Genomic DNA, 12,649 nt, shown 5'->3' on the forward strand with positions numbered 1-12,649 from the left:
CCTTCGGCACGCATTGTTCCTCTTGCTGACACATTGCAACAGTCGGTGGTTTAGGGCGTCGGACTGGGACTCAGGAGATCTGGTCTAATTCCAGTCTCTGTCATGAACGCGCTGCGTGACCTTTGGTAAGTCGCGCAGTCTCTCGGGACCTGGGTTCCGCCAGCTGTATAATGGGTATAACAACATGTATCTCATCAACCCTTTCTCAATTCAGATTTTAACTTTTCAGGTCCAGAACTGTGTTTTCCTGTGTGTTTGTACAGCACCAGGTGCAACAGGGCTTCAGTCTCGAGATGGCAGCAGTACAAATTAATGCTAATAATAGTGATACTTGCATGCATTATTTTAAAATTAAATTGTATTGGCATCTCCAGGGTGAGTATCCGTGGACTGTAATAGAATTTCATCAGCTCTCTCTGCTAGGCATCTTTAATGCTCCCTTTGCTACCATATCTGGGAGTCTGTCTACACAGCAAAGAAAGACCCGTGGCTGGCCAGTGCCAGCTGAGTTGGGCTTGGGTTGCAGGGCTGTTTCATTGCTGTGTAGACTCCCACCCTGCAGGGTCCTCCAGCCCAAGCCCAGAAGTCTACACAAGTCCCTCAAGCCACAGAGCGAATGCTGATTCCACCTTGCTTACCTCTGACAGGTCTAATTTGTGCAGGGGACATTTCAGAGACAGGAAACTGTCTGTGCCTGGATTGTGAAAGCCAGAGCCCAAGATGGTGTAAGCCCCGGCAGCTCCATTAACTTCAGTGGAGCTATGCCAGCTGAGGATTGCACCCTGACTTCTGGACGCTTCTCTTGCACCGAGCCCCGAAGCCCTCCTTGGTGTCATTGTTCTGCTTTGTAGTAAGGCTGGACCTGAGCTATCCCATCAGTATTTAGAATGAAATCCTTTGTGTTGTGGAAGAATATTTGCCGGACTTGAACTGTGCAGGGAAGAACGAAATGCCCTTGTCACCTGTTGAGCCTGACATCGCCAGCTGAAGTGTTATGGGCTTGCTGGCATCGGCAGCAAATACGTTTCTGAACTTCTAATGAAGCCTAACGAAGTGGGGATGGGGAGGGGTGCAGCAGGTTGCTGGCACACAAAACACTGCTGAATGCAAACACATCAAGATCAGTTTCCAGCCCAGATTAAATCTCCCACATCCTGGGCAAATGATACAACCAGCTCTCTCCACAGCAGGATCTGCGTTGTTCTGCGACAGCAGTGGGCTAGTCATAGCAGCAAAGGGCGTTATCAGCATTGGTAAAAGAGCCACTGAACAGCTGAAGAGGAAGAAATTTCTTCTGTGTGTGTGACAGATCACGTCACTCGTCCTCCTAGACAAACCCAATCTCTCAGGCACAAGGCACCCACTGTGGTAAATCTAAATGCGCATCAGCCTGTGGGTGATGGCCGCCTGGCTGCATCCTTTCACAGCAGCCTGAGCCAGGTAGGAAGGGGTAGAGGGGAGCCCGTCTCATGCCCTGAAAGGTTTATATGTCAGATGCAATGCTTGTTTCTGCTGTCCAAGTTGAGATTGACGGTCCTAGGCTTTCCTTCGTGTGCTCTTGGGGCTGGGGAGCAGTCAGCCTCTCCATGTTCCCATGTAATCTAAAGCCAGCCCCCTGCTTTGTGGTGTACGGTGTAGCCGTTCTTTATCAGCATGGCTGCCGGCTGCGTTTTGAGTTCACGCACTGCGGTTTGCAGCCCGCCACCTTCTCCAAGTTGGGATTCCTAAGCATGTCTTGACTCCTGAATCCGTGCAATGGACTCAGCAATTGCTGGCCATTCCTTTTGTGACAGCCTTACTAAACGGTCAGGAAAATTTACCCAGCCCAGGTAACACCTCTCCTTGCCCACTGGTTACCAGAGTGATTGACAATCACGGAAAACCACAATTCTCTTTTATGTGACCATCGACCAACACCCCCCCGCCCACCACACCGTGGGCAGTGCTGACTTGGGAGCTTTTCCAAAGTACAAAGGATTGTTCAGGATTGCAGAGTTCATTGGCCTTGAGCCCAGAACATCAGTGTTGCCATTTTTACGTAGGTTTCTCTTCCCCTCTGGCCCTGCCATTTGAAGAAATAAAGACAACTGACACTTACCCAGCCCAAGGGGACATAGTGAAGTCAGTGGCACATGGAGTGCAGGTGAGAACGAACCCCAGGGAGCCCTCATGTACGGTCCCCTGATCTAATCCCAAGACATCACTCCCTGTTCACAGAGGAAGGACAGCACTTCCTTCTCTTAATGCAGGGGTTCTCAGACTTCTGTACCGGTGACCTTTTCACATAGCAAGCCTCGGAGTGGACCCCCCTTATACATTAAAAATACCTTTTTATCAATTTAACACCATTATAAATGCTGGAGGCAAAGCTGGGTTTGGGGTGGAGGCTGACAGCTCTCGACCCCCCATGTAATAACCTTGCGACCCCCTGAGGGGTCCTGACCCCCATTTTGAGAACCCCTGCCTTAACGGGAAGCAGAGGAAGGGATGAGGCTGTAGGCTTTCTTTGTGAAAATAAATACCCCTAAAGCAAATAGCAGTAAAGTTTCATCAGGCCTGTAAGCAGGCAGTCGCTGACTGAGCGTTCTGCTTTGCTAACAACTCTGAAGTCCTGAACTTGTATAAATCAAGTAGCCTGGACCTCATGCTTAGCAATGTGTTGGTTACAGTTGGCCTTGTCCTTGATGTATGTGTCCCATTTGGCTTTGACCGTGATGCTGGTTAGCCAGTGTTTTGGACTTACAGGATGAGGGGTTCAGTAGCACTCAGCATTGGCCTGACTCTGTTTCCAGGGAAGGCCCATAGGAGTTTTACCGCTGGCTTCACTAGGAGCAGAGTTAGGCCAATGCTGTGTGCTTCTGAAAACACCAGCCAGAGAGTTTTAAGGGAAATAATTTTTACAAATCTAGTTTCACTTTTCACTCTTTATGCCGTTTGCTATCCGCTCAGCATGGCTTCCTGTTGACAGTCCATTTCACCAGGTTTCTCCTGCTGGTTTGGGTGTCTCATGTTCCAAGGGAATACACGTTCAGTTTTCATTGACATTTTTAGACTCACAGGAAAAACATTTCTATTCAGATTTGGTCAGATTCTTTAATTCTTACATTTAAGTAGCACTTAGTTATGCAAGCTCGTGTTGCCCAGCGCAAGGGTAGTGAAGTCTTTCCCATTAGGTTTTGTTGGCCCCACTCTTCACCTTCTTTGTTTTTCAATGTCAATTTTGGGCCAAAATACTTTCCACTGTCCCTTTGAGGAGGAGGATGTGCCAGAAGGGCCTGATCCTTGGAAGGCAATGGGAGACAGCAAGATTGGCCCAAAGGAAATAGGTCTGAGGACTCTGTTTTCTGTCTAGAAATGCTCCTCCAATCTCTGCACATGTGAGAGGCTCTGTGGTAAATCCCCTCCCATGTGCACTGTCATGGTATGACGGCACTGCTGCATCTGACTCGGTTTTCTGTGTGATTCACTCTGGTTTTCTGGCATGAGAAGGAGGCTTGCCACTACCTGACACCTCCCACGAGCCACAGCCTCGTTTCCCGTGTGTGTGCAGGGCCTGCCGCTGAGGTAGGATGTGTTGTCACACCACTAGCCTCTCTCGGCTCACAGAGGAGAATTAGGAAACACAGCGGTTAGCCAGCACAGTGGCTTTGGGATTCACTTGCATTCCGTGTCCATTTTATTAAGGAGCTTCCATGCTGAGGCAAAGGCGGGGAAAAGAGATGTCTGTTAAAGAACAGCAAAGAATCCTGTGGCACCTTATAGACTAACAGACGTTTTGGAGCATGAGCTTTCGTGGGCGAATACCCACTTTGTCAGATGCATCTGAGGAAGTGGGTATTCACCCACAAAAGCTCATGCTCCAAAACGTCTGTTAGTCTATAAGGTGCCACAGGATTCTTTGCTGCCTTTACAGATCCAGACTAACACGGCTACCCCTCTGATACTTGTTAAAGAACAATTGACCTTTTGCTTGTTCTTTGTCTTTATTCCTTTGTTATTGCTGAAGATGAATGTGGGTTTGCTCTGCAGCTTTCTTCCTCCCAGCCCAGCTTCTGCCTCTGTCAGACCCTGCAGTGAGCCCTTCTTGATTCTGCTGTATGACGCGTGTGGCCATGGGAATGCATCTCAGCGCTCTGTGCCTTTTCCCATGCTGCTTCCTAGGTCTGGAGCACCCTCCCCAAAGAAGTACACTACGCCTCCTTCCATGCCAGGTCTTCCCGCTGTACCACCAGCAACCTTGCCTGGCCCCCATGTTTCCTTGCCTACGCTATAATAGAAACAAGTCCCTGTGTAGTTGGTGGCACAGTGCCATTGAATTCTCCAGCAACAGCCCTTAAGTCCTGTGGCACCGTTAACTGATTCTACCACCAGGAAATACCCTCTGTTCCCAACCCCTGCTGCCCCACACAAACGCACACACAGCTGTGGCATAAAGTTCATCAAGGAGGCATTTTCAGGTAAGGTTTCTCTCCAGGCTGTCCGGGAAGCCTGGCTCTACCCACTCATGTCCTGTGAGGTTGCCCTGGCAGGGACGCAGATCTTGGGGAACTGTAGGAAGAACAGCAAGAAGAAGCCAGGTTTCCAGGTGCCTAGTATTCTGAAGGCAACATCCCCAGCTCCGTCGCCCATGACACCACTAGACGTGTTGATTTCAGTGGGAATAGGAGCACGCACAGCAGTTCTTTTCTGCCCACAGGAAAGCTAAGGCATCTCTTCCTTCTGGCCCTAGAGCGCTGTGATGACTGGGGAGTGGATACCATGAAACAAACCCAGGTCTATGACGGGGAACCAGCTAGGATCAAATGCCCGCTCTTCGAGGCCTTCTTAAAATACAACTACAGTACAGCTCATTCGGCCGGCTTAACCCTGATCTGGTACTGGATTGGACAGGACTGGGACCTGGAGGAGCCAATCAACTTCCGTCTCCCGGACAATCGGATCAGTAAGGAAAAAGACACCCTTTGGTTCCGGCCTGCCCTTCTTAATGACACTGGGAATTATACCTGCATGCTCAGGTAAGCAGCACAGTAGGGCGGTGGGCGTCAGACTTTAGGGCATGCAAATGCCTTTTATATAACAGAAACATTGTGTTGCCAGCTTAATATCTTACTGTCGGATGACAGCCACTTACAGAAGAATTAATGGTGAAAGAATGTGACAGTTACAAGAATTCTCAGTGCCAAGCCAATTTATATTATAATAATGCTTAGCACCTTGCAGACATTAATGCACATACCTCTCCGTGCTAACTGTGAGTGTCCGTGGAGAGAATACTGGCAAAATCCAGAAGCCTTCTCCAGTAAGGCACAATCTCTGTATAGAAGTGGAGATAGCTTCAGAGGCAGGATAATATGTCGACTGGATGCTGATTTGCCAAAGTTTCCTGACACCTCAAAAAAGTTCCAGGGAATTAAAAACAGCTCCGGGTGCAGGAGAAAATGAGTGTAGCATCCCCAAAGCAACAAAGAAGAGATCTCAGTCTGTCTTCCTCTTTCATGTCTTAGCCCCGTTGTTTTCATGACGTTGGTAAAGGATGGTGCAGTACATGAGTTGTATTTGCATGGAGAAAACAGTCTTCAGGCTTTCCTAATGCACTGTGCTGCTGCTGTGTCTGTCTCAGTGTGTCTGTCTGGAGTTTTCCTACGTGCAAATACGACAATTCAGGCTGGATCTATCTCATCAGAGTCGTCATTTCTATGACCCAAACTGTCACTTTTATTTTTATTTCATTCATAATGCCACGTGAATAAACTAGACCAAGCTAATCGCGTTTCCCTCCTCTGTGCTTAGAAACACAACCTATTGCAGCAAGGTCGCGTTTCCCCTGGAGGTTGTTCAGAAAGACCAAACTTCTTGCGTCAGCCAATCAATAAATCCCACCGAAGAGCTGTTCTATTTGGAGCATACTAACGAGAAGATCATTTGTCCAGATATTGATGGCTTTTATCCTCCCAGCGTAACACCAACTGTCAACTGGTACAGGGTAAGAAAGGGAGTAGTGGGGCTGTAGCCTGGGCCAGGCAGTGGGGTGCAGTGCTTCTCACCTGAAAGAGCCAACTGTGCAGCCCTTGCCATATAAGAACCAGGAGGCCAAATTCTACCCCCAAACTCCCTGATGCAGCTCCACTGACATTACTGGAGCTACTGCCACAATCTCGCTTCCTTTGAAGTCAGCAATAAAATGTCCCTTGCTAGCACTGACGCAGGATTGGGGCCTAGATTAATCAGACTGGGACTTTTCAGCTCGGAAAAGAGATGACTAAGGGGGGATATGATAGAGGTCTATAAAATCATGACTGGTGTGGAGAAAGTAAATAAGGAAGTGTTATTTACTCCTTCTCATAACACAAGAACTAGGGGTCACCAAATGAAATTAATAGGCAGCAGGTTTAAAACAAACAAAAGGAGGTATTTCTTCACACAACGGACAGTCAACCTGTGGAACTCCTTGCCAGGGGATGTTGTGAAAGCCAAGACTATTACACAGTTCAAGAAAAAACTAGATAAATTCATAGAGGGTAGGTCCATCAATAGCTATTAGCCAGAATGGGCAGGGATGATGATCCTAGCCTCTGTTTGCGAGGAGCTGGGAAAGAGTGACGGGATGGATTACTTGGTGATCACCTGTTCTGTTCACTCCCTCTGGGGCACCTGGCATTGGCCACTGTCAGCAAACAGGATACTGGGCTGGATGGACTTTTGGTCTGACCCAGTCTGGCCATTCTTGTGTTCTAACAAGGAAGAGTTTAGCCACAGGGTGGCCTTCTGGAGGGGGCAGGAGACTGGAACTCAGGAAATCTTGGTTCAGTTCCTGAGCTGTTGAATGACCTTGGGCAGGTCACATGCCCATTCTGTGCCTCAAGGTTTCCCCGTCTATAAAACAGGGCTAGCCATACTGACCTCCTTTGTAAAGCACCTGGACATCAATGGCCAAATTATTACTATTAGGTGAAGAGGTTGGAAAGTGATGAGTGATTTTTGGGGGCCCGACTGGAGGCACCACCTGAAAATTAGGCCTTATCTGGTGTCTGCAGTTGGGTGCTCCTCGCTTTTGAAAATCTTGATATCTCCTTTGAGGTTTTCGAGATTCCGCGTGCCGTGGCTAGCGACAGGCACAGCAGTGTCCAGCTCTGCCTGGCAGGGCTAGATGACACAGTGGTAAGAATGTTAGGGGCTGGGCTACACTTTTCTGCATGCTAAGCCAGGGGGGAGAGAATCCCTTGGGTAGTCTCAGTGGACATGCAGCCACACAGGGCTGGGAGGCTAAATGTTTTGTACAGTGATTTGAGATTCTTAGATGGAAGGTGCTGCAGGTGTGCAGCTAGCTGCTCACTAACGACATTTGGGAATTAGTGTATCTGGTCTAACTAAAACCCTTCCTTCTGGGCCAAGAGGAATAGCTTCATTTTGGTGGTTTAAATGACTAATTTGTATCATCTATTGATGTTCAAATATTGACAATCAATTAGCAGAATGAAACAAAGAGCCCCACTTAAATCATTTTGCAGACAGCAAGCTGTAAAAGCCATTTTGCCTAGTAAAAGCCATTAACAATGGTATATTACCTCCGTCTTCAACTGTCACATTAAGGTAAATCTGAGTTGGAAACGCACCATTTAGAAATAATCACTTGGAAAATGTACAAATCTTTGGCTTTTATGACAGTTAAGTTATCATCAGCATATTTAGAGGATATAAACCTTTCTGAAAATGGGCTTGTAACTTGGCACATGGGACAGGTTTCCTGCTTTTTCTGACAAAGAGGAAGGCTCATTAAGGTTCCTATACTGTGGATTTCTTTTGGTGAGTTGCTCATTTTGAGTCAAATCCTCAGTTGACATCAATCAGTGTAGTCCCATTGAGAGCAAAAGTGCTATGGCAGCTGCAGATGTGTCCTTGCAGCTTGGTGTCAGTTTGTGAATAGAGTTAAGTTTAGTTCTTGTCCTTTTTTTCACTTCCATATCTTTCTTTCTTCTGGGACCCTCACGCTTCCAGCATCTCAGCATCGCTCAGAGCTCTGTCTCTTATAGAACCTGATAAGTCAGAGATGGAATAAACCTACTAGGATCATCTACGCCATCGTCTATTCAAGATTATTCCTTGCAGTACCTGCTCTCACTGTCATAGAGAGAAAGAGAAAAAATCCAACACACGAAGGGGAGCAGTGGAGACAAAATTTTATTGAGGCAGTTTTGTTGGTATCCAGATACTCCTGCAATTAAAAGCATTGGAAGTGCAAAGGTGGTTCCGGTTTTACTTGTCAGCGTGTTCCATCACTTCTCTTGTAAACCTTTCCACAGCCCCATCACTCTTGTTCTGGGACTTTTCCCCTAATCTCGAGCCAGAGGTTTTCCTTTTTAATTTCATCCCATTATACTCTTTGGTACTGAGCTAAACAATTCTTCTCCTTTCTTGGTGTTTGTACCCTCTAAATAACCTGTAGGTAGTTACGTCTCCCCTTAACTGTGTGCATTTATGGGCTGGTTTCCAGAGCTGCTGAGCACCCACAGATCCAGCTGGCTTTTGTGGATGCTCATCACCTTTGAAAATCACAGCCTAAAAGAGCCTAATGGCTCAAGGAGTTTAAGGGCTGTTATGGCAGGAGACACAAGCAGGTGCTGTTACAATCTCACCTATTCGCTTTCTTACAGTGTGAGCAGCGTACTGTCCAAAGACGTGCAGTATGGTTAGTTTTGTGATGTGGAATCTCTGGGGGAGCTGTTATAAACAGTAAGGGAGTTTGCTGTCTGTCTTAATCTCTCTAATTCTTGAGACAGAGCTGCTCCCTGGGAACCAGGCATTGGCTGATATTTCTGAAGGAGAGGATTTGCCTGCAGGCTGTTTGTAGCATCCTGTGTTCCAGCACAGGTGCCTATAGTGTGAAAAAAGAAGTTAAACAAAGGCAGTACCCATACTCCACATTAGTGATCTCTCCATGAATGGGAAACTGACCTGAAAAGCCCCAACAACTCATGCCACTTGGAAGAGAAGCAAAGAGGAATTAGACATACAGTTCAGTGGGAGCTGGGTGCCTGATTCCTTCCAGTTCCTTTGACTGTCCCAGCCTTAATCTTTCCTGAAAAGTAACTTGCTCCATCTGGGGAAACCAAGGCAAAGGGTGGACAAGTATCCCCCTCACCTTATTGGACTCATGAGATTTTGATGCTGTAGAACTTAGACCTTAGCCTGCATTGAATCAAAATCCAAATAGTGCCTGCTAGGCTTATTCCAAGCAGAGCTTTAGATTTTTATAGAGGGATTGAAAACAAATTTCTGAATTTTTGGTCCAAAAATGTAAGTGTTTTGCTGTCTGCTTCTAGAACTGTGTGTTGGTGAAAGGCTTCCACGACCGATATCCCGAAGGCCCAACTCTCATCATTGGCATTGTCCGCAGTGTGTACGAAGGCAATTACACCTGCATTGTGAGCTACAAGGAGAACGGAAGGACCTACAACCTCACCAGAACCATAAGGATGAAGGTAGTAGGTAAGGAGGATAAAAAAAACCTTGCAGAATTATAGCCACAGAGATGAAAAGATCTGGAGAAGGCTCTTGCAGGCTTGAACAGTGACTGACTATTGGTCCCACCTCCGACTCCTTGGTGTAAATGAATTAATTAATCTGCCACCACCAGGTGTGTATTTCGGTTTGCTGGGGTCAGCCTCCCCTGGCATGTGAATGCCCAGGACGCATCTCCGGCTGGGTGAGTAGCGCGAGTGAAGATGAGATGATCTGGGTTGGCCTCTGCTGGCATCACCCCTGTCACTGTCTGTCTATGGTGATCTCAATTCACTGTTAGAAATAGTGTCTCGTTTTTCCAGTGGCTGCTGTGTTTCCTACCGTCTCTCAGGCTGTATTTTAAAACTAGCAGGCTCATCTGTTCAGACTGTAGGATCTTCAGGGCAGAGATTGTCTCTTCAGAGCTGCCTACAGTGTGCCTAGCACACACATGTGGTGCTATGCAAGTAACAAAAAATACTCAGTCTAAGTGGTAGCAAACGCTATGCAGAGTGTAAAAACCTCGTAGACACTAGAACGTGCTTGTGTCACGTGGTAACAGCTGTTCACTGAATGCATGTAGGAGGAGAGAATACTGCTGGCAGGAAAAAACAAGTTTTGTTGTTTCTTTTAAAGAGCAGCAGTAGAAAAATCTGTGAGCTAGGCTGAACTGTAAGTAAAGTCCTAAGTGCCTAGATGGAGGTGTGATTCCTCCAGACTGCAGCTGGGCCCAGATCATCTATCCAGACAGCACTATACTTGGGGGTTTTCAAAATCTGGATTGGGCACCTTTGTGACTGGGACCACTCTCTGCTTAGATCAGCTTCTGACCTTTGGGACATACGCACAGCTCTTAGCAACTGCAGCGGGAGATGGGTACACACATCTGGGGGTGCAGGGAAGCAGGGGGTGAGTGACCTAGTGCACGGTCATAGATGGTAGAGTATATGCAAGTGGCTAGTTACTATAAAATAGTCTGAAATCATTCAAAATCCTAATGAGACTGAGTATGTTTTCAACTGGGACCCCGGGGGTGGGATTCTGTTTTCTGTTCTGCAGGGTCTCCAGACAAGGCAATGCCACCGCAATTTCTCTCTCCAAATGAGAAAATAATCTACGAACTCGAAGCAGGTAAATCACAGCGGTAGCTGCCCACAGGAAGCCTGCATGCAGTGACGGGGAAGATTATCTTAAGCCATGTAATTAACAAGCACAGGGGTTCATCTCGGTTGCCTGCTTTCCCACGGCTCTCTTTCGTGTCTTTACTTGAAGCATATGGGGGGCCAGGATTGCTTTGCAAGCAGCATGGGATTCTCTCTCTTTTCTGTAGCTTCCAAATTTCCAAAGCCCAATTATGGGACATGAGAACACAGATTAAGGCAGCTCTTTGAGCACACAGACTTACTGAAATAATAAGCATGGAAATCAGGCTTCAGCTGGTAGGAGCAGCTTCAGAAGCAGAGAAAGCACTGGAGAGAAGGGGGTAAAATGGGGCGCAGCTGGGGTCATCCCTTCTTCAGAAGCAGCCATGGCAGGGATCTGCAGACAGTCAGAGAACTTACCACAGGTTTAACTGGACTTTCTCTGCCCTGTGTTGATTGTGCTAACCCTCCGCTCCCACAGTCCCCTTAGCTCTTCTTCATTCTGCACCTGTTTGTCTTCTCTCCTGCCCTCTCCCCCACCCCTTTCTTTCCATTTAGCCGATCTCCTCCTAAAATCGTGCCCATCCTCACATCGTTGACTCTGCTGGTGTGTTTTCCTGCTTCCCCAGCCCTCTGCCTGTCTGGTCTTTTTAAATTGGTAGCTCTTCGGGGTAGGGACTGTCTGGTACTCTGGGTTTGCACAGCTCCTGGCACATTCTTCGTTGGTCGTTAGGCACAGACAGCTTCCAGGAGCTGCAGTATTACAAATAATTATAAACAATAAACATGATTCATAACAAGGAGGAAGATCTTGTCCTGATGGCACTGGATTTGGGCTCAGAAGATCTGAGTTCAATCCCTGCTCTACCACAGACTTCCTTCCTGGGACCTTGGGCAAGTCATTTATCTCTCTCTGCCTCAGTTCCCCATCTGTAAAATGGAGACAGTAGCCCCATCTGGCCTCCCAGGGGTGTTGAGAATAAACCAATTATTGTTGGGGGGAACTGTCACGGGGTTCACAGCTAGGGGTGCCTCCTCCTGGCCGCTCTGGGGACCAGCACTGTCCAGGGCCAGGGCCCCCTTCTGCTGCTTGCTGTACGTCCTACTGCTGCACTCTCTTGGTCTCTGCGACTGGGTGCTCCTTCTTCGTGCCACTTGGCCCTCCAGCCAGGTCACTATGTGCACTTCCCCCTTATGAGGCATCACAGTCTCTTCAAAGCAATGGTCTCAGGCCATCTTCCCATTCACTACCCAACTGGTGCCACTTCCCCAGTGGCAGGTAGGGGAACCCGGGCCCACCCTCTTCTCTGGGTTCTGGCTCAGGGACCCTCCAGTCAGCAACCACGGTCTGTTCCACCCTGGACCTCGCTGCCTTTTCCCTGAGCCCTTCCTTACCTTCCATTCTCCCCACTTCTCTGGGTTTGCCAGCCCCACAGCTCCCTGCTCCCAGGGAGTAACCATAGGCTACTTGTCTCTGTAACCCCAAACACACCTCCCTTCTCCCTGGCAGGAACTTCCCTGCAGCCCCCTCTGTTATCAGCTTCCTGCCTTTATAAACCCAGCCCATTCCTCCTCTGGGCTTCCTCAGTCAGTCAGGGGATTGTGTAAATGTCCTACTGCGCTCATCTGTGGCTTGGCTGGTTGATTGGCCCCCTTCTTAGCCTACATTGACCCCTTCAGGGCAAGTGTGGGGTGAACACCCCACCACAGGGGCTCACAATGTGGTGGGAGGAACCACTTACATACCTGGTTAGGGGGAGGGTTGTTTGTTTGTTTCTTTACTGTTTATTTGTAAAACAAAAGTGAAATATTCCCGCTACTGCACAGTTATCAGACATTTGAAAATGTATTTTGGCCACATTCCTGGTAGTTTTTGTATCTTTTGCTAGTTGCTCTTCAGAATTTTTTTTTGACTAGCCTGATTATACTTTTACACTTGACTTGCCAGAGTTTATGCTCCTTTCTATTTCCCTCAGTAGGATTTGCCTTCCAGTTTTTAAAGGATATCT

At 47.8% G+C, this 12,649-nt stretch overlaps 1 protein-coding gene across 2 annotated transcripts in view; it reads left to right on the forward strand.

Moving 5' to 3' along the window:
- Positions 1-12,649, forward strand: part of IL1RAP (interleukin 1 receptor accessory protein) — a 55,444-nt gene that overhangs the window by 26,270 nt on the left and 16,525 nt on the right. For both annotated transcript variants that reach the window (XM_050964813.1, XM_050964814.1), the window contains exons 4-7: positions 4,730-5,015; positions 5,791-5,983; positions 9,321-9,486; positions 10,558-10,629. In XM_050964813.1, coding sequence (XP_050820770.1) covers positions 4,730-5,015; positions 5,791-5,983; positions 9,321-9,486; positions 10,558-10,629 — 717 coding nt within the window. The remainder of the gene's footprint in view (positions 1-4,729; positions 5,016-5,790; positions 5,984-9,320; positions 9,487-10,557; positions 10,630-12,649) is intronic.

Source organism: Gopherus flavomarginatus, chromosome 8 (assembly GCF_025201925.1).
Source record: "Gopherus flavomarginatus isolate rGopFla2 chromosome 8, rGopFla2.mat.asm, whole genome shotgun sequence".
Classification (NCBI taxonomy): Eukaryota; Metazoa; Chordata; order Testudines; family Testudinidae; genus Gopherus; species Gopherus flavomarginatus.